The 22,855-nt window shown below is 34.3% G+C and overlaps 2 protein-coding genes across 11 annotated transcripts in view; one reads left to right on the top strand and one right to left on the bottom strand.

Moving 5' to 3' along the window:
• The window catches only part of LOC123717793 (multiple C2 and transmembrane domain-containing protein-like), a 77,235-nt gene extending 74,095 nt beyond the window's left edge, over positions 1-3,140 (top strand). For all 5 annotated transcript variants that reach the window (XM_045673986.1, XM_045673985.1, XM_045673987.1 and 2 more), the window contains exon 14: positions 1,600-3,140. In XM_045673986.1, the coding sequence (XP_045529942.1) occupies positions 1,600-1,668 (69 nt within the window). In that variant the 3' untranslated portion in view covers positions 1,669-3,140. The remainder of the gene's footprint in view (positions 1-1,599) is intronic.
• LOC123717794 (multiple C2 and transmembrane domain-containing protein-like) lies at positions 2,982-20,927 on the bottom strand. Of its 6 annotated transcripts, none has more exons than XM_045673990.1 (14): positions 20,840-20,927; positions 17,046-17,133; positions 15,620-15,756; positions 13,610-13,756; positions 13,138-13,303; positions 11,997-12,178; positions 11,490-11,709; positions 10,089-10,234; positions 8,968-9,113; positions 8,275-8,339; positions 6,888-7,003; positions 5,425-5,534; positions 4,476-4,573; positions 2,982-3,116 (listed from the first exon to the last, which is right to left on the bottom strand). In XM_045673990.1, the coding sequence occupies exons 1-14, from the start codon at positions 20,896-20,898 to the stop codon at positions 3,033-3,035; spliced, it is 1,764 nt and encodes a 587-aa protein (XP_045529946.1). In that variant the 5' UTR covers positions 20,899-20,927; the 3' UTR covers positions 2,982-3,032. The 6 variants fall into 6 exon arrangements, with proteins under 6 accessions (XP_045529946.1, XP_045529948.1, XP_045529949.1 ...); XM_045673992.1 differs by lacking the exon at positions 20,840-20,927 and adding an exon at positions 17,441-17,529; XM_045673993.1 differs by lacking the exon at positions 20,840-20,927 and adding an exon at positions 17,447-17,529.
• Between the last annotated feature and the right edge of the window lie 1,928 nt (positions 20,928-22,855).

The following is a 22,855-nucleotide window of genomic DNA, read 5'->3' as shown; positions in this document are numbered from 1 at the left end:
AATTTATTGCCGCCCTTGCCTCTACAATTGTCTTGCCCTGTGCCCTTTGAACTCAGAATTTCGTTGTACGTAGAATGCTCTTTGGGTTTTATTTATGGAGTTCAAAATTATACACAAACCATCCTGTTCCCCTTCTTCTTCTCCCAACAGTAGACTGGTATGTATAGGTTGATAGGGGGAAGAGGGACGTGAGTAAATACCTGACTGACCCGCAGGAAGTAAAAGGGCGGGACTCACGAGATGCCGGACTTCACTCATTCGGTGAGAAATATGATACTGAAGTTACAGACATTTTTCACTCGTGAAATTACGATAAGTGACATTGTTCTTGTGACATTCCTCTATATTTATTTATAGCCTTATATCAGAAATACAGAATATATACATTATAACTATTGTTTTTCTTAATCTTTGATAACCCATTCTGTGTGCCTACGGGCGAAGGTCTCCCCCATTGTCCTCCAGTTTTCTTTATTGTACAATAATTTCAACCAGGTCCTTCCATCCATTTCTATGATTTGATCGGCCCACCTTTTAAATTGCATACCTCTTCTTTTATGACCTCTTGGTTGCCATAGTGTTATTGCTCCATTTATCTGCTCCTCTTATGGTATGTCTAGTCCATTTCCATTTTAGTTGTTTTATTTTATATGTAACGTCAGAAAGTTTATAGTTGTGCTTTAGTAAGTGCCCTTGTTTGGCAGCTGTATGTGAGAATTGGTAGGATGCATGTGTTGAAAATTTTTCTCTTGATGTGAGTGCATGCTCGTTTTACTATTTTTCATGACTTATATCTCTTCCATGCATTTTCAGTTCTTCTGTCTATTTCCTTTTAGTTGAATCATGGTTGGATATTAGTTGACCTAAATATAGATTTTCTGATACATAATCTATTGTGTTCTCATCTATTTTTATTACTTTGTTATTGGTCATGGCGTTAGATTTTTGCATGTTCATTAAGAGTCAAACTTCTTTGCTAGCTGTGTTTAGTTGTAGAGCATTTTTTGCACTATTGACAAAGACCACTATATCGTCCGCGAATCTCAGATGCTTTTTTGTGCTGCCAACACCGGAATTTACTTTTTGACGAATTGATCGATATCGATATCGTTGTTGGGTTTGATGACTATATTGTCTTTAGGTTCGATATTAAATATTATAACTTTCAAAAAGTTATATTGTCCACAGCACGTTAATTCACATAATTCTTTTATTTCGTAAACCAAAGTATCACATATCACTTGATGACGGTTTTTATACAAATTACAATGTGTAGAAGTGGATTTTGTTATTATTCTCGTAGTACCTCTATATGCGACAGTTAAACGCATTTAACTTTAAAGAACTTTCACTACAAACTTAGGAATCCAATTTTCAGGTAGTAACGGTTTTATAGACATATATATGTGAGACAGACCCCTTCTGCAACTCTGTAAGCTGAACTGGGGTTAGTGGGAAACCTCTATAACAGAAAACGAGATCGCAGTCCCTTGAGATCTCACTTCTGGTTTCACCGTAACAACATAAATTTAATGTAATTTAAATTATCATAGTACTTCAATATTGTCTCTCGATATTAAATATCGTTTCTATTTACAGAAACAATGGCGAGAGCTGAAGGTTCCAGAAGCAGTGGAAGGTCGGTCAGACCCGGAAAAGAGGCGATAGTACAAAAACGTGCAAACGTATGCATTTATTTACGCTCATTCCCATCCTACTAACGTAGTGCCATAGAGGAGATGAACGTTCCATAGACTGCTAAATGGGTCATTGAGAATATTTATGATATATTAAAATATTTGAATGCTGTGATATAAGTTTCCTGTACCACTTATAATATTACTAAGCAATAATAAATATTATTAAGCTCAACATTTTGATAATTACAAGATGGTAAACTCCTTATATATATTTTTATAATTATATAAATGTTATTTATGTGATAAAGAAAGCATTTTATGGTGCTGTATATTATCTGCTATTTGCATTCCGCGCCATTTTGCTGTGACATTGCGCGCTGTCAAGCTATTGCTGACATTTAAAAAAAACGTTCATTACTAATTACTGACGGCTGTCATTTTGGAGAACCGAAAAGGTTTTGTTGTCGATTTATTTTGATTAGTTAATCAACAAAATTAAATTAAATTGCCATTTATTATTTATAAATGTATCTAGAGTGTAGACAAGTTTTGCTCAATTCCTTGTCATTGTTACTTAAACATTGTGATCGTAGTTTATTAAGTATTTTTAAGTAATTTTAATAAATACCTCAGACCTCCGCTGGCAACTTCGGGTAATGTGGTTGAATAAATTAATTTAATAAAAAAATGCTTAAATGATATTTTTTAATCTCTTAATAAATTAAGTTTATTAACATAAATTAATCATTAAATGATTAATAAAAGAAATGAAAAGTGGTTTACAATATTTCTGAAAATATTATATTATGTTGACGTTAAGGCATCGGACATGCTATATCGTTATAGAGAGTTATATTTATATAGTTATGTCGCAGCTTAATAAGCCGTTTAATTAACAACCTGGCCTTTTAACTAAACAGTGCCGTTTAACAAGCGGCCTGAAACTTATTCAGCCACTTATTTAAACTAGGCAAATATAACTTGGATCGATGAGATTTCATTACTTGCCTAGCCTGGTTACTGTTAATTTAAATTTAGTTCCACTTTCTGCAACTCTCAAACTCTTCAAACTGTCCAGCCAGTTTATTATTACAAACGCTACGGCTGAATATCTTTGAGGCCGCTAGTTAAACAGCTCCGTTTAGTTAAGAGGCTAGGCTGTTAATTGAACAGATTATTAAGCTAGTTGGCTGCAACACATAAAACAAACCAAGTTGGATCCTAGACAAATATGCGTAGCGACAGTCGTGCCTTTCTGGTTTATGGACTGGACCCTCTGGTTTGTCTTAAGTCTTCTGATACATAAATATTACAGTTTGTCATTATCGCTGTATTATCTCATACGTTACCATATAAATACAAATAATTAGCGGAGGTCGCAAATGGTATGCCTCAAATTGAGGTGCTGACAGATCTTGCCAGATATCTAGAATTATCCTCCTGCGGTTTTGGTATGTGTAACTCCTTCCAATCTTTCTGTAATTAAATGATTATATTTGATTGTTTTGTTTAAATTAATTACCCTATTATTCCAACTGAGGCGATATAAACATAGTAAAAAAACATGTGCGTGTACTAGTGTACACACGTAAGAAGTGTAACTTCTTTATGACCTTATTTTCGAAAAATGATCTAATGTTTGCAACTTTACAGAAATTAGATAAAGTTTAACAAACGGTTTTTAATATCATAGACATGAATACAAATAATACAATTATTTAATTTTACCTTATTACTACTAAGATTATTACAGAATTTCATTAATTGTAATAGAATTATTACTATCATTGTTATCGTTATATTATATTTTTGTAATGGCTTTGAATCTCTTCAAATCAACCGTGGTAGGGACAAGAAAAGATGGCGCGTAACGGAAAAATGTGACGCGTAAATAAATTTTTTTTTCATCGCCGATAAAGAAGTTTCACTTCAAAAAAAAGAAAGATGAAGTGATAAAAAAGAAGTACCTATGCTAAGCGCAAAACTTGAAGATGGCTGGACCTGGATTTATATGAATTCGGAGGAGTATGGGAACGAACATTGTTCACGAGAATTTTATATATATAGAGATAAAAAATAAATCTTACTTATAAAAAATGTTCTTACTGACGTAAGCCACCAAGAATTAGATTAATTTGACAACTTCAAAGCAGTGGTACCTCAACATACGAACGTAATTCGTTCTGTAATATTTCTCGTATCTCAAATAAATTTGCCCTATTGAAATTAATTAAAATGCCATTAATCCGTTCCAGCACCCATATCACCACCTCATTTATTTTTGAATAAGAAAATGATTTCACGCTTTAATTCTTCAGACCCATGGTTATAAAAAATATGATACTGTTTTGTAAGTGTACAAAAAGTAATAAACGCGAACGCAACTTATCAAAAATGCTACGAAAACGAAGGAAAAAAGCAGACTGAAGACTGATGTTGTCATGTGTCCGCTACACAATTGTAGTTGCAATTTCTCGTATCTCAAATCTTGCTCTAACCAGGCTACGAAGATAAACCAATATGGAAATTTTATTCGTTTCTATAACAACAATTTGTATGACTCAAAACTTGGCGATTAAAAAGAGTGGCGGAGAGTTTCTTGCCAGTTCTTCTTGCCCGCTCTACGCCATTGACTTGCGAACTGGTAGATGTAAATTTAGAATCTATTTAACATATTTTCTGTTGACGTCCATAAGTATACTTGTACTATATGAATAAAGTTATTTTAAGTTTAAGTTTGCTGTCTTCTTAGAGAAAATTATCGCTGGCTGGGATGTTCGTATCACAAAACACTGGTATATCTAGCCACTGTACTAAAAACATAATATTACATACCAATGTTGCATCATCAGGTACTCTTGAGAAGAAATGCAATAAATCATTGTTTAGAACACGATTCGGATTTAAATATTTCCTTGTGTATTTCATTATACCTGCAATTTATTGATTAATAATAAAACATTTCTATTAGAAAAGCCACGAACTATCTCTATCTATCTATTTGAACAGCCATACATTGATCAGAATTGTTTTTCCCGAACTGGATTTAGATAAGGAAAACGCAGTTCTTCTGTTTAAAAAGTTGTAACATCCATGTCGTACCAAACCGGTTAATTTATTCATGGGACCTTCTGCCTTAAGTTATTTTAGGTAATCTAACAACATCTTATAGTGACCATATCAATATTGTTTTTTTTGTTTAATTCATTAAAACAACGCAAAGCTATTTATGTTAGCAACCCAAAAATCGAAATTTATCGCCAAAAGCTTTTTCTCATTCCGAGGCCCTATCTTTAACCACTTCCTTAATAACAAAATTATCACTAACATACATACACTTACTAAAAAATGTCAAAAAATATCTTGTCAACCTGTCCTATGCTGATACAGAAAATATTCAGTAGAAGTCATTGGGTAAAATACTGTGGGAAGAGACTGGCTGCCCACAACATAAGTAACATAGTATGTTATTAATTAATTTGATTCTTTAGTGATTTATTTATACACCAAACAGAAATTGTGTTCTGTGTCTTGATGTATGATCATCAAAACTTTAAGGCAGTGATAAAATTAAAAGAAATTTTATAATTTTCAATTCTTAAAGTACTGTTTATCTTAATCATCATGTTAATACAACCCCTGCTTTGCCTTATTTTATCCACAACAAAGTTTTAGGGGTCGAAAACGGCTCGAAATGCTTCGAGAAAAGGATGGTCGTGTCGCTTCTTTGCTCGACTTGGCTGTATACAGATAATAAAGCAGGTTTATGAAAAAAATTTCTTACCAAAAGCCATCATGATGTATCTGTATGGTATGAGATAAAGACCAAAAGACGCCCCAATCAGTAAACATATCGCTACGTAGCTAATAAATGGTACCTTGAAGCTGACTAAACTGAAAATGTAAATTATTTGTGGTATTATAATTATCGTAAACGTACTAAAATTTAAGAATATGACTAATATATAGTCTAGACTAAAACTTATAAAAAAAACGATTAAATTGTACTGAGTTTTTTTATTTATAACAGAGAAGACACGACAAAACACAATACGTGCATGTATTCAATGACAAGTGTACACAATACTATCTTAATTATAAAAGAGAAAATAAAAAATTCAATAAAATAAACTCTTGGTCTGTAGGATCAATTGCGCAGACGCTACCTAAAGGTTTAAGATCCCAGAGCTGGTGTTTTCCTCGATCAAAGATATCGCAATACAGCGAGGAAATGCTGCCAGCGTTAAAGGCACACTGCCACAGGGACCGAACTTTTTAATTCTATTTATCATTATTTAATTATTATTATTTCATCACTGAGGTCACTGAGGTCGTAGATCCGATTGCCGGCCCTGCACCAATGGACTTTCTTTCTACGTGCGCATTTAACATTAGCTTAAACCGTAAAGGAAAACATCAAGAGGAAGCCGGCTTAGATCCAAAAAGTCGACGGTATTTGACAGGCACAGGAGGCTGATCACCTGCCTATTGGAATGACAAATGATCATGAAACTGCTACAGAAATCAGAGGCACAGAACTAAAAAGGTTGTAGCGCCACTGATTAATGATTTTATGTAGGTTAAGAATATTTAAAATACTGTATATTTGTCTGTTGGAAATAAATATAAAAAGCAGTTTAAATTAGAATTATTGATTGACGTTGTTTCGCGCACGTGCACGCAGGTAACCTGGGAGTAGTGCGTACGCCAATGCGCTTTGTGATTTATAGAATGTCCATGTACAAAACTTTTTACACTCGTATATTATTTTTGCTATTATAAAATTAATTAATTTATAAACGGTGGTTTCTTGGAAATTTGATATTGTAATCAGAAAATGTAGTATTCTTACGCTTGCTAGCTAATGGACTATGAAATGTGTTGTTTAATCTTTATATGTATTGAATGTCAGGTATATAGTATTTGTAAAGTATGTATGAGCCAGCTACACTAGATAACTAAATATATTAAAGGGTGAGATGCAAGAACCTAACAAACCCCACGGATTCCTAAGCCCTAAAGATACGTCTAGGGTACACCCTAACATATAAATATTGAATATATAAATGAGTAGGTACGTGATGTCTGCACCAAGAGACAAAGTAGAGTAACAGCCGGAGCCCTACGGGTAGGATCAAAGGTTCCAGGTGGTTGGATTATCTCAAAGCTATCGGGCAGGCTCACCACGATAATAAGGGCTTGGAGTAGACTTCGTCACTTTGAGAGGAAGCGAAAACAGCCACTTACTTTTGTGCCTTTTCAGCGAAGGAAGCGATCATTTCAATTCCTTTTGTGACTGTTATAGTAATTTGCGGTATTTCATTGATTTTAACTCGACTGATCAGACCTTTGTCGCTCTCATCCTGAAAGATACAAGTTTTAAAAACTAGTGTTAGATAAAGAACTTTATTTTCTCATTAAAAAAATGTATTTTATTTACATGAGAAACATTATGTATATACGAGCGTAATACACGTTGAAATTTCAGTCTAGTAGATTCACTTTGACATGTTTTAATGCCCTTTTGAATATGTTAAACGTGCTAATATTGCGAATTTTAGATGGTAATTGATTAAATAGTTGCACACCCTCATACCTAATTGACCTCTTCATACAATTTATGCTCGGCTTCGCCAAGATAAGCCACTCGCTCGACGAGTATTGCGTGTAGTTGTGTGTATGATTTTTTTAATGATAAGCTACTAGAGTTATTTAAACAGAATTGATGTCAATTTTGTATAGTAAAAAGCATACATATGGTAATGAATTTATATTGTTTTTACTCAAATTTATGAAAGTAATGAGTATACTATTGCGAATGTCGAATAATGAGGAGACAGAATATCTTAGTTGTGCACAGAATATTTTAAAATTCAGGCGCAAACTGCGTAAGAGTAGATGTTGTAAAATCCAGTGTATGCTCCTAATATAGGAGAAATTTATTCCTATGTTTAAAAATACGTGGAGAATTCGGACTTAAAAAACATTCGCCTTGCCCTGGGGAACAAAGTCGTAAAGTTTACTACTATTTTAATGTTTTCTTATTTTGGACGTCCTTTGTTTGACTGCAACTGTTATTAATTTTCATAAATTTGCAAAACATGTAAACACACAAGGATGTCTTTTTCTACGGATATTATTTACAATGTTAATAATACTCGTTAACCTAATTTTATTGTAATAGATGGCAACAACTATAAAGATAGTTTTCGTTTACATTGTAATTCTACCAAATAACCATAAAAATTAATGCGACAGTTTAAAAACAAATAGAGTGTTTCACCAACGTCATAATATTTCCGGGAAAAGAGTCGCGCATTACCTTCTAGACATTCGTCAAATTACCGTCGTAATGTAGGTATACTGTGTCGTCCGTACACGTTTGGAACAGTGAAACAATCGTGAAACGCTTTTGTTCTTCAGTCTAATTGAATATTACAATTTGCACTAAATACATACATTTAAATCGTGGAATTGGAAACAAATAGCTTTCATTTGATTTATATATTTGTATATGTAATGTACTTGGTATCCTATAAACGTATTAACTTCATTTCATAAAAAAAATGGTTTTGCATTTACAACTTTGTCCCCGGGGCAAGCGATATGTGAAATAAAGGTTATATGTGCTTACCTTTATATTATTATTCATGTCCAAATCATCTTCGTTGAATGGTTCTCGTGCGATAAGTACGTTATCTAGAATAAATTTGATGTAATGTATTGTAACTAGTAACCAGAACTTAAAAACACATATTAAATGGAATTTATAAGGCAATTTGAATGAATGTTAAATGGTATTGTAAACAAATCTCCAAATCGTTAATACTAATATGTGTGTAAAGAGAACCGAACTGGCAGTTATATGGACTAACTAATATTGTTATTTACAACGCGTTACTTGATTTATTGACAATTTTTCTATTTTCAGTATCAAGGTTACTACTGAACCTCATGTTAACTGCTGGTAACAGAAACTGCTGTCCTTAGATATTTTCCATACAGACCAGAGAGAATTATCGTTAGTTGACTAATAATTATATTAAATTGCACCCGATTAATTATCCAGGAGGTTATAGGTTCATAGTTGGTCTACGTATTTGGTCTTAATTACTTTTGAACTCTTAAAGAACAACTCTGTACGACTGTACTGTAATTAGTGATAAGATATTACAATTTTAAATTTAAAACATAGAGTTTTTTAAAGACTGACCATGCGTAGTGCTCGTGAGCGGGGGCTACTTGAGGTTACTGGTCGGGCTTGAATTTATGTCGCTACAATTTACTGTACTTAAATAATTTAATTTATTTATATTCTAAATAATACCTTGGTGTCTATTCCAAATCCAATGCCAAAGGAATGGTAGTAATAATGATAGCGGTATCATCCAGATTTCTATGAAATAGCAGAAGATAATCCATCCAATTAATACGAATAATGAAAATTCACGATCGTCCCACTCGAATAGTCGTCTGAGGATCAAATCGAATTACTTAATAATACATTTATACTACTTTAAAGCTATAAATATAAGCAAAAAGAGGGCCTATAGGAAGTAATTTTTCACTCAGGTTTTCATTAATTATAAGAGCGGAGACTATGTAAATCGTGAGTGCGTTGCCGGCCCTGTAAATACCGGTACGCTCTTTTCTTTAAGGACCCTAAGTAGAATTGATTAGGTAATATTTCAGTGGACAGCTGATTCCACATAGAGGTGGTGCGTGGCAAAACTTGTCTTGAAAAATGCTCAGTTGTGGAACGTCAAGGTTATACGGATGAAATTTCGTATACTGCCTCGACGTCCGATGAGGAAACGCAATTGCAGGTATTATACGCCAGACCCAAGCACTCTTATTACATACATACATTATAATCAACAAACATAACATTATAGAAAGAAACTTTATGATGATTGATGAGTATAGTAAATATACTACTTTATTAATGAAAACAAGTTGCATTTGCAACCTCTAAATTTGAAATACATTTTAACACTAATTGTGTTAGCCCCAATTCAAACCTCGAATCTCTTCTCCACCTCTGGATAAGAGCAAATATTAACATTGTCCATGGGCTACTACTTAACATCTTGTGAGCCTCCTGCAGATTGGTCTCCTATTAAAATTTCCGGAACCCGCCAACAGAAGGAGCAGCCACAATTGTTATTCTATTTTTATTGGATACTAGTTCAAGCAGTCGATTGAGTCTACTAAGCCTTACTTCATAATTAGAAGCGAGTAGGCTATACGCTACGGAGGTATCCAAGACACATTGCCATGCTAGATTGGAATCCCTTTTTCCGGCAATGCAATCTCGAGCCCTCTGGCATTGAGAGTTGCCAGGGTGGCGGTATCATTTAACATCAGGGAGCCACCTGCCCGTTTGCCCGCTGATCTATAAAAAAATCCCTAAGGCAAGCCATATTTTATACAAATAAGGTTACTTACTTATAATATTCATTAATTTGCTGTAATGCCTGGAATACGTGAGAGACAAACACGACGTTGCTATACAAAAGACCAATGTCAAATTTCATCCCTTTCTTCAAGTGCTGCTCTTCTTTGGCTTGAAATAATTTTAGCGATGCCTTAACCTGAAATTGATATTAAATTATTGTAATATAAGTTAAAAACAACTTTCATATCTATCTAAGTTTATATTCCATTATAAATCAAATGAAGATGATGAGAAGAAGGAAGGTTGTTCTTTCTGACAGAAGGGAGGATCCTCGACCAGTGGCTTTTTAGTTTTTTTTGGTGATAAACTGAAGGACAACGGGTGATAGCTCAGCTCAGGCTGTTCCAGCGAGAGTAGCTTGTTTGGAATGGGCATCTCTTGCGAGACTCGGACCACGGCTTTGGCCGCCGCCGGTGCTTATTCGCCGGAGTCAGTGAAGTGCGAAGTAAGGAACCCGCCTGCCCGGTAAAGGCAGTTTTTGTATGGTTTGTCTTGAGGGCGAGGGCCCCAGTGGCTTGTCGAGAAGTTATCTACAATCATACTTCCTTACCGCGTTTCGGAATATGACGTCATCGCTGTGATTGTAGGCGTAAAACGTACATATATACTTCTTTTTACAGAATCCTTCTTGAAAACGAAGTTTATATTCAGTTGGTTCGCTGGGGAAAATGTGACCCGAAAACCTAATCCCGAAAGTGTTTTAAATTCAATGACAGTCAGAAATAACATTTTTTTAAATGCAATAGGAGGCAAACGAGCAAAAAGCTCATCTGATGTAAAGTGATACCGCCGCCCATAGACACTCGACACTAGACATAGATAAATAAATAAAAATTCTGCGTTTACTGCACAAGACGTTATGCGGCAGAATTGCCTCTGAAATCCTAATATGTAATTACTTAACGAATACACCAACCAATCGTGAGTTTTTTCTCTATTTCCCACCACTATGTGGAGCTACCTACTGAAGGGCAATTAGTAATTAGTAAACGCAGAGTTTTTATTTATTTATATTATCATTAGCACGTATACTGTGTGAATATAGATATACAAATACATGGGGTGATCATATACTTGTACATTATCATCTATTGGGGCTTTTAACTTAGTAATAATTAATTTGCAAACAAGTTTCACTTCTGACATGTGTACTTTGTACGCACGCACTTTATTATTACTATTCAGGTTTATGATATTCATTGTAAATACGACATATTTGTGTGTTGGAAATAAATTGCTAAATATATTTTATAGTTTAAATTGTAATTCATTTAAAGTCATGTTTTGAATTTATACTGTTGCGACTAGTGCTGAAAAAACGTTCCAAATTATTTTATTTAGTTTGATAGACAAAGAAAGCCTAGTTCCAGTATCGAGGGTAGGTTACTTACTGGATGATACTTCAACGACATCTGTAGTAGTACTCGTGGGTGATCGCCTCTCGCGCTATTCCTCTTATTCCTGTCCTTTAAAGCATACCAGCGCTTTTCATTGTTCGCTACCCTCAACAATGGAATCGACACTTTTCCTATAGACTCGTTGAGAAGCGTATTAGCGATGGAGCTTTCATACACTTTGAGATCTAGTGTTGATGTTACATCGCTTATATTGCTGAAATATAACAGAATATGTTTGGTTATAAATTAGTATGTATAACTATAATTATAAATAGCATATATTTTCTTTCAGAATCAATTCATTTATTTCTAAAAAAAATATCACAGTGGTAGACTGGAAGAGATTGCTTGAAAGCGATAAGGCCGCCGCTTTATTAGATTATATTTATGGGACAAATTAGTCACCTGAACCAGCCCCAAATTGCGTTGACAACATGATACGTCATACTTTGTCCAAGCACTCACAATGACCATCCAGCGTCTTTTTTCACACTAACTTACAATAAATAGCAGCGGTTCCACAGAATCTCTGAAGTGGTACCAGCTCGATGCGTTTGCACTTTTTGATTGTCCACTTGCAGAGTGCAGTACGAACGTGGCTTTGAACCTAGACCTCTTGCTCCGATCACCTTCACGTGGAGAACTCCAACATCATTCAAATTCGTATCCAAGTTAGAGATTTTCTGGAATTTTAATCGACTTTATAAACAAAGGTTATAACTGTATATAGTGGACATTTTAACGTATTTCAACATTTTTTTTAGATACTAAGTCATATCAAAATGATCGTTTTGGTAATCAGGTATTCTAAAGCAGTATTCGCTTCAAACGACTCATATCCTTGGAGTCGAAAGATCCATCCCCGGCCGTTCACCAATGGCCTTTCCCATTTAACATTCGCTCGAACGGTGAAAGAAAATATCGTGGGGAAACCGGCTTTCATTAGACCCAAAATAAGTCGATTACAGACATCAACAGCATTAGAAATGTAATGAAACAGAATGGTTGTCGCACCATTGGTAATTTGGTATACATTATCATGTATTCTATTGATAGAACAGAGGAAGTACCGTCAAAATCAGTTTAGTAGTTTATGAAATATTCAAGCGTTTCCTGACGAATAAATAAGTAATTAAGAACTTTGACAATAAATAATGGAATAGAATTCAATATTATCAACTACATGTGTAGCATTCTTTTAAATTACAGTGTAAGCTCCATGTATCGTCCCTCGGTTTAACGACGAACTTTCTCAAGCGTCGCTTTTGAGAGGCTTTGGTTGGTTTAGCTCAGTTCTTAAGTTAAGTTGCTAAAATTTGTTAAATCTGGACTATCGGCATCATGCAGAACTTTCTAAAAAATGAATTCTTTTGTTTACAAATTGGGATTGCTTGCACGTGCAGACTGTTGTTGACCATGACTAATAAGTAGGAGTCATGGATTATCTATACGTTTATCTTCTCTACATTTAACGGCAACTCTCTAGAACGCCATAAAATACACCAGTTGTCCCTTCAGTGTCGTTACATAGAGTGAAAAGAATATTGTATAATATATAGTTGCAATATATGTAAAAGAATTAATTTATTTGGTAAAGAACAATAATTACTGTATATTTGTGTAAAAAACATAGTATACGTACATATGTTTCTTTATATTTATTGAAGTTGCATATACATTCATCGGAGATCACTGCTCGTACAGCACACATAGTAATGGAGAGATGGACTTTTGCAGGACCCTCCCCAAGCTCCAGCCATAAGTCATGAGTACGCTCCTTTGGATATTTCGCTAAATCCACCACACAACTGTTGAAATATATAAAATTAGTGAAGATCCGTCGGTCTTGGACCCGTCACGAACATGACTACAAGTTGTTCCTTCATTTCATTTTTTTTTTCAGTTGTATATGGAACTATGTGGAACCAGCTGCCCACTGAAGTACTTCCGACCCAGTAGGGCGCTTTAATAGAGTTTTAAAAGGCGCGAGATTGAGACTGGCCATGGGCGGCGGTGGCATCATTTAACATCAAGTAAGCCTTTCCGTTTGCCCACTGTTCTTGTAGAATTACCAATATGCTCAATACGTTCAATAAAAACTGATAAATATATACCTGCCTATTGACATTTTCGGGTTTCCTCGATCCCATAGCGACACATGGAGAATGTTGTCATGAAATAGATGCATCTTGAACCTCTCACGCCATTCTGGGTGGATGCTGTTAGAAGATGATTTCGATTTATGTGATTCTATTCCCAACCTGAAAACATAAACTAGAGGAAAATAACTCAATGAAAAACAAAAGTCGACGGCGCGTGACGTCGTTTGTTTGTGATTGGTTCGTTCGTATCGCGTGTCTAGACTATATACACTATTCACCAATCGCAATTAGACGAAACTCGCCAAACGTTGTATATAAAGCCCCTTGAATTGTATTGTATACATGAAAATATAATAAAAAAAAGTTTTCAAAATTGTCAAGTGTCAAAATTTTCGACTTGTATTATTTTCTAAAATAGGTGTCTATGGGCTGCGAATCCTGCCCGTCCTCCGGTAGGCCTCGTTTTGGCGTCATATCTTTATATTAGTGAATGCGTTGACGGCTTCTGAGGAATTAGTATACTCTTTCTTTAAATAATTCGATTTCGTCTCCCTAGGAAAACCCCGGGGGTCCATAGTTGGTCAACAAGACACTTTCTTTTGCGGAACGTGGAAGACTTCCAGTCCAATCATAGTGATGCGATTCGCGATGAACTCTGTTAAAAAGTGTTTTGTTCAATAAAAATCACTGTTGCAGCTTAAGATTATAAGTTTATCAATGATTTTGATAACACTCGACTTCATAATTAACACGAGGTCAAATTTTTTAATTATCATTATTATCACTATCACGGCATATATTTTCGAGAAAGGTCAACTATATCTATTTTCTGATTGATAATTAAAAATCGTATAGACCATGTCGATTTCATGTTATAATTTTCGAAATATCGTTAGTAAAAATATACTTAAAGTCGATTTCAATGGCGCTACAACCTTTTTAGGTCTGGGCCTAAGATTTCTGTATATGTTTCATGATCATTTGTTCATATAATAGACAAGTAGGTGATCAGCCTTCTGTGCCTGACAAGCGCCGTCGACTTTGTGGGTCTAAGGCAAGCTGGATTAATCACGATGTTTTCCTTCACCGTTCGAGCGGATGTTAAATGCGAATATAGAAGGAAAGTTCATTGCGACACAGCCGGGAATCAAACCTTCAGGGATGAGAGTCACACACTGAAGCCAACTCTGCTCTATAAAAAATATACACACTAAAAAGTATATATTATTTAATTGCTTAGTTATTTTATGATCCTCTGTTTGTAATTTTCGGACTGAATCCAATTCTTTTGAGACCTTAATCATTCAAATTTATCTACGAAGGGGTTGTTTAAAAATAACTAGTAACGTAAATATTCTCAGAGTTTTATGTTTGTGTAAGATTTTTAATAAACAAGCTACACGCCGTCGCTAGATTGTGCTTAAAAGAGAGATCGGTGAACCAGCTCGTTATAATTTAAGCTGAAGTGTTATTTGTAGTTTTAAATCAATCTAAATTACATATTGTACGATAATTATTCGTGTCTTGTATTATTTAAACCACACAACACGCTAGTATCCATGGAGAGACGATATTTCACTGACATATATATATATATATATATATATATTAGTTTTACAACCAAAATACAGTGCCAGTGTGCGATAGAAGGTATTCTCGGAATTAAATTACGCGACAAACATAAAAGTAAAATTATTGACTGATATGCTCTAAAACTTAAATGGCCGTTGTACAGATGACAGATGGTCTAATGTAAATGACAGTTACCGAATGAACTGGTCCAAAAGGAAAAAGGTAGACCAATGGAGTGATGGGCCGACGGGATCGAGAAGCTGGAATAAATTGGATGAAGATGGCCCAAAATAAATTAGGGTGGAAAAAGGTGGAGGCCCTCGCCTGGACATGAACCGCTCAGTTAAAATTGTATTTATGATATATCTATTTTTATTAAATGTATGTCAATAATATGTGGATGAATGAAGGCTTATTATTATATATATATTCTAAAAACGTAAAAATTACCGTAACTTGCAATACAGTCCCTTTGTCATGTCATCTTGAAGCAAATGTGATACATTCTTTGCTTCAATGAGAACAACAGTCACAGCCGTTGTCCAACTATTGTTCAGCGATTTTGATCTATTGATTTTCTTTTCATTCTAGAAATAAAAATTTATGTAATCTGTGACTAGCGTTGTATAAATATTGTACTACATACATACAACTATAAATATTGACGTATGACGTTGCAAAAATGTTTCCTATATGTATTGATTTGATTATATGAATAATTCAAATAATCGGTGCAGCTGAATAATACATGCTGTAAAGGTGTAGTCTAAATAAGCGAGACTATCTCCTTCCAGAAGCACAAAGGTCTCCTGGGTTCTTCACAGGCTTCATGGAGCGATCTCACTGCTCCGAGGATTTTGTTGGCCACAGCCACGCATTTCTGGACTACGTGGGTGGTGGTGGTCATAAATGGTTTAACTAACCCAACTTTTACTCTTTCTAATTTGAACAGTGGTAACGTCGAGTACTTTTAATAATATCAAAATCTCATTAGACACAATGTATCGAAATAATTAATGCATAGATTAACAGACGTTTTTAATTGTCCATTGAGTGAACTGACAAAAGGTCTGCTTCATGGCAGTTTCTATACTGTAAGAAATAGAAATTGTGTAAATATTTGAATTTACTATTTTTCTGGTTATGTATTGTTTTTTTTTAAATATATCGTTTATTTTTGTGAAAATACGACCCGTAAAGAAAGAGGGACACTGGATAGGTGGTCTCGTGGTATTAAAAAGACAGGGAGAATATTTTGGATAGACAACGAAGTAAATTACTCGTGAAGAAGAGAAGATTGAGTAGGATAAAGTAATTTGAATATATTTGTAGTTGTTGTAAAGGAATTATTTTATTTATACGTTGATTTTAAAATTTATTATAGTTTGATATTATACACGGAATATGTTAGAAAATACTAGAACAATTTCAGGTTTATATATTTGATTTTTTTAAATAAATAAACAATACTACAAAATCTGGAAAATATCGGTAAATACGACATCTTCCATCTGGAAAAAGAGAAGGACCATGGAGATGTGGTCTGATTAAGACGATAGAGAGTATATTGGATAGACAACGAAATAAATTACTCGTGAAGAAGAGAGAGATTGACTTGTATTCATTAATTTAAATTTTCATATATTTTTATTTGTATGTTAAATTTTTTTTTATCGTAAACAGCAAACGGGAAGGAGTCTCATCTGATGATACCTATGGACACTCAATGCCAGAGGGCTCGCGTTGTCCGCAAAAAGGGCTTATTATCGCATTGGTTCGAAAATACTTCAATTGGCAGCTACACATAGCGGTGTCCTTAAAAAACGCTCAGTTGTGGAAAAGCGGACGTCGAAAAAATAGAAATCGTATTACTTACCATTTCTTTATCGACATCAATTGACTGTAGAATTGATTCGGACTTGTTATTCTTAATCACTATGTTCATGAGGGAGCTGGGACGCCATCTTGAACAATAATTATAATAATTGAATACATAATACTTGTCTTGGCACGGGTTTTAGTATGGGACGCTTCGTCTCGCCTCCGTCGGATACACGAAATACGGCAAAAATTAATGTCTAACTTTAATTTTGTTCTGTTTGGAGTAAAGGCTCTTGGATGGTGGGATTCAAATGCACAGCTAATTAAAGATTTAAGTTGGGGCCTGTTAGATTTAACAACTATATGTTTATAGCACCTGTGCATTAATAAAAAAATTTAAATAACTCTTCCCATAGTAGCTTATCATTTAAAAAATATCATTTAACACACAACTACACGCAATACTCTCCGAGCGAATTTGCTTATCTTGCCGAAGCCACGTACAAATTATATGAAGACGTCAATTAGGTATGAGGGTGTGCAACCATTTAATCAATTACCATCTAAAATTCGTAATATTAGCGCGTTTAACAAATTCCAAAGGGCATTAAAATACATGTCAGAGTGAATCTACTAGACTGAAATTTCAACGTGTATTACGCTCGTATATACATAATGTTTCTCATGTAAATAAAATACATTTTTTTATTGAGAAAATAAAGTTCTTTATCTAACACTAGTTTTTAAAAGTTGAGGACATAACATCTTTCAGGATGACAGTGACAAAGATCTGATCAGTCGAGTTAAAATCAATGAAATACCGCAAATTTAGCACAAAAGTAAGTGGCTGTTCTCGCTTCCTCTCAAAGTGGGGAAGACTACTTCAAGCCCTTAATTATCGTGGTGAGCCTGCCCGCCACCTCGAACCTTTGATCCTACCCGTAGGGCTCCGTCTGTTACCTTAGGTCTCTCAAATCACGTACTTATTTATATATTCACTATTTATGTGTTAGGGTGCGTCTAAAAGGCTTAGGAATCCGTAGGGTTTGTTAGGTTCTTGCATCTCACACTATATTTAGTTATTTAGTGTGGCTTGCTCATACATACATTACTTATACTATACACATACACCTGGCATTCAATACATAGAAAGATAATACACACTCCACTAGCTAGCATGGCGCAAATTCTTACAGGGCCCGGACACTTTGCACATTACCTACATCGGTTTTAAATTAGGACAAGCCCAACATGTGCCTGCAGTAATGAAGAACAAACAGTGGAACATGTGCTACACTGCCCTATATTCGCATCGTCCAGGCACGACCTGGAGCAACAAATGCAGATGACTGTAGACCTTGACGACTTACAGGACACGTTAATAAAGCTCAGACCGCGCCTGAAACGGTTCTGCGACAAAAATTATTAAATATTTAAAGGCGGCAAACAAAACCTAAAAAGCGGAGGAACTGCGCCCCGGCTCGCCCATGAATATTGTAAATAAAAATATTACCGATGCAGCCGGGTCGTATTTCGCGACCTAGTGAAATTAATAAAATGTATCTTGTTTTTATTTTGGAGAAATGTGACATAAAATTAACGCAATCCACAGAAATGCAATGCCAGCCAAGCTATTTATTTTATATTTATATATTTGAATTTGTTTTTATCCGTTTATACTCTATAAAACTATATATATTAACTATATTCGCAGAAAAACCAATATTATTGATGCTGAGCAATATGACCTTAAACTTAAATCGAGATGGGCAGGCCACGTAGCCCGTTGTACAGATGACAGATGGTCTAGACCAGTAACCGAATGGACGTGTCCGAAAGGAAAAAGGAAGAAAGGAAGACCAACAGAGCGATGAGCCGACGGGATCGAGAGGGTAGCTGGCAGAAATTGGATGACGATGGCAATAAATAAATTGGGCTGGAAAAAGTTGGAGGAGGCCTTCTCCCGGACAGGGGCCGCATCTTAGTAAAACTATAAATTTATCTTTTTTTATTTTAATCAAATGTATGTCAAAGATGTGCAATAAAGGCTTATTATTATTATTATTATACTCTATAAATTTATAAAAAAATCCTTAAGTACATGCGAAGCAGATCCATGTCGTGCGTGTGTATGCTTGAGATATTGGGTGCAGCCACTGTTGATCCGCCACCAATAATAACAATTGCAAAGTAGAAATATATTTTAAACTAGCGGACCCGACAGATGTTGTCCTGTCTAAACTATGAATATTGATTTCGAATTGGTATAATTAACTAAAAATGCTTTATTAGACATTCTTTGTTTGATTTTCTGGCGCGTAGATAATAGTTTGGGAACAGGAACATGGATATTCAAGATTAATGCCACAAACAATTAGCGACTGTAATTATTTTATATGTATTTTATCAATATAATAACTCCGATCGAAGCATTTGTTTTAAACGATATTCATTTTTCTTACATCCTCTTTGACCATATTTGCAGCACGATTTCTGTTAATATTATGTCAAACGCCATAAGGTGATATCAAAAATGTTTAAATGAAATGAAAAAAAAAATTGCTATCGTAACAAAACTTAGGATTACTTAATATGGTGGTTTAGTATTGTTAAATTTTCTAATTTTCCGCGCAACTTTCTTAACATGTCCTGACAATAACATTAATATAAGAATTAACGAAATCGGTCCAGCCGTTCACGCGTGATGCCGTGACCAAGGGAAATAGGGATTAATTTATATATACATATATATATATATATATATAGCATATTTGTATTTCTTAATCTAGTTTATTTTAGTAGTAGAATTTGTTATCTTTACTTTTTAATGTTACTTTTTAAATGTTGTGCACACTTGTCATTGATACATATGTGTAAGTATTGTTTTTGTATGTTGTGTGTTCTCTGTAAGTTTTTGTATGTGTTTCATTAGTGTGCCTTTTAAAATAAAATAAAATTATCTAAAATAGGCTATTATTGTAATATATTCTTTTAATTATTAATAATGCAATACAATTATTAATAGTGAACAAAATAGTACACCTGGATACTGCATAACAAAATTTACACTAATACTATTAAAAGGTACAAAGATTTGATTGTTTGTTTGCATTGAAAGCCCCAAAATCACAATACTGATTAAAAAAAATATTTAAACTATAAAGACCCTAGTTTCCAGTTCTTGGTCTGATATTTGATTTGAGAACTGGCAGTAAATTCCTAAGGCCCTGGATTGACCGAGTGGAGGGAGAGCTGCTACATCCAGCTACATCCGGCTAAATCCAGCTACATCCTGCCACCTTTTTGTACCATATTCTTGCAATAAATAATAATTATTATTATCTAAAAGCCCGCAATTTATGGAACGCTGGACGTTTCTCATCTCGGAGTTCAAGACACTTTATGGATCGCAGAACAAGTGGATTGAGTGTATTATATGTATCAAGGGAGCGGCGTTTCGCTAAGTTCTTACCCCCATAATTGCTTGGAGACCAGAGAGATATACATATATTTTTATGTATATGTTATATATCTAACTATTTTACTGCAAAATTCCGTCCGATATTGGATCTTATTTTATAAAAATTTGATCACCCGGTAAGACTAAAGACAGAGACGAAGACCAACATACATTGGTATATGACAACTAAGTGACAATAATTTCTAAAAAGACAAAATATTTAATTTTAAGAATATTTATTTTTATACATTTTTCCCACCGTTCAAAACTTTCCTGAACATCCACAAAAGTTTCAAAATCATAATTAGCCAAATCAATCCAGCCATTCTCGAGTTTTAGTAAGACGAACGAACAGCAATTCATTTATATACATAGATAGATAAACATACCTTTTTATACTATTAGAGTTATGTCTAAAAGTAACCGCAGTTTCTGAGGCTGTATCCATTTTGATAATACTAAATAACCATGCACACAACAAATAAAATATAAACTAAATGTTACACAAATTATCCTCATATCATATCTTATCAATTAATTAATGATAATATTGTGTAAGTGTGTTTATTTTCAATTTGAGATTAATAATTTAATCTTTAAAACGGATATAAAATAAATCAGTGGCGCTACAACCTTTTTCGGTCTGGGCCTCAGATTTAGAAGTATCTGTTTCATAATCATTCGTTAATCAAATAGGCAAGTAGGTGATCAGCCTTCTGTGCCTGACGCACGCCGTCGACTTTTTGAGACTAAAGCCGGTTTCCTTACGATATTTTCATAGTAATAATAAAAATTGTTAAAAACTAATAAAATATTGTTAGCAGCATTTCCTTGCTGTATTGCTATACTCATCTGTTGAGCGAATGCACCAGCTCTGGAGTCCCTGGAAATATCTACCAGGCGCCAACTTAAATCGTTAATTAGCGCCTGTTTACATAATTGCAATAAAATATTGATTGCTGTAAAGTCGGTTTACTGACGATAATTGAACGTGACAAAGTCATAAGAAAAAACTGACGGAATAGTTGCTTTTTCAAAATAAATTTTTAATTTTATTTGTTTGATAGATATTTTGTATTGATATAGAGAAGTAGGTAAATGGAAATCACAATTGAATTGATCAAGTAACATTTATTTGTATGTATAAGTACAATTATGTCAATTTTTTTCATCGCTCACTCAAGTAGGAGAGAACGCGGAGGCCGAGTGCCTCTTTGTCACTCGTTCCGCGCTCTCGCTTGCACTTCAAGCCAAATGGAACGCCTCAGAGCGAGGCAACGCCGCTTGAGTCATGTTTTTTCGTGCGTGCAGTCGGCTCCATCGAAATATAAGACGCCGTCCCGTGAAAAATAATTAATAGCCGCTGCATTATAAAATAAATAAGGATGTATCACTAGTTTATTTGAAATAAACATTTCCTTTGGTTCTTTAAATAAACATAAGTTTTTCAAATTCATAATATGTTAATAATAAGACATTAGAATAACAGTTTTTATTTAGTTCGAATGACGCCATCAATATAGGAAAAGATGTCTTCAGGCAATGTTCAATTGGGCGTAAACATACACTGGATTTCGAGCAAAACGACGATTAAGGAACCAGGACCAGGTAACTTTCGTCGTTATATCCGGAAGTCGTTTCAGGTAATAAATGAGATAAAGACATGTTTATATTGATTTATTATTTATTATATTTATTTATTATTGAAAATATTTGCATAGTCGATCACTGTAAATTTAAAAATAACTCAGAATATCACTTTGAAACTGACGCATAAATTTAACTCCGAAACGTTATCTATAAACAAAAGGTAAAGCTCTCCACAGTTGATGAAGTGCGAATGTTCACAAATTATAAAAAAATGTTTGTAAAAGAAATAGATCTTTGTGTGTTTGGCGGCTGACTCCAGTCGATTTTTTTAGGAACTCCATACAATTATTCATTAAAAACTGTCGCTTCACCAGAACTGGACACATTCAAACTCACTATTGCCACTTGAATAAATAAATACTAAAGGATATATATGTAGTGTATACGTAAAATTCAAGAATCTTAGATTTAACTTATACCATTGTATTATATTCAGATATTTAATTGGGGACATTCTTCCAACGTGTCTCTCAATTCAGCAAGTTAGTTAAAAACTAATAAAATATTGTTAGCAGCATTTCCTTGCTGTATTGCTATACTCATCTGTTGAGCGAATGCACCAGCTCTGGAGTCCCTGGAAATATCTACCAGGCGCCAACTTAAATCGTTAATTAGCGCCTGTTTACATAATTGCAATAAAATATTGATTGCTGTAAAGTCGGTTTACTGACGATAATTGAACGTGACAAAGTCATAAGAAAAAACTGACGGAATAGTTGCTTTTTCAAAATAAATTTTTAATTTTATTTGTTTGA

The sequence above is a fragment of the Pieris brassicae genome, chromosome 13, assembly GCF_905147105.1.
Source record: "Pieris brassicae chromosome 13, ilPieBrab1.1, whole genome shotgun sequence".
Lineage (NCBI taxonomy): Eukaryota > Metazoa > Arthropoda > Insecta > Lepidoptera > Pieridae > Pieris > Pieris brassicae.
The sequence above is the reverse complement of the archived record's forward strand: the minus strand, read 5'-3'. Positions and strand labels throughout refer to the sequence as shown.

What these genes read in the sequence shown, in the direction of transcription:
- LOC123717794 (XM_045673990.1), bottom strand. Translation starts at nt 20,898, where the DNA reads ATGGATACAGCCTCAGAAACTGCGGTTACTTTTAGACATAACTCTAAT. An exon ending in TTGATGTCGATAAAGAAATG is followed by an intron (nt 15,757 to 17,045) that starts GTAAGTAATACG and finishes TTTTATTTCTAG; the next exon opens with AATGAAAAGAAAATCAATAG. An exon ending in ACATGAATAATAATATAAAG is followed by an intron (nt 7,004 to 8,274) that starts GTAAGCACATAT and finishes TGTATCTTTCAG; the next exon opens with GATGAGAGCGACAAAGGTCT.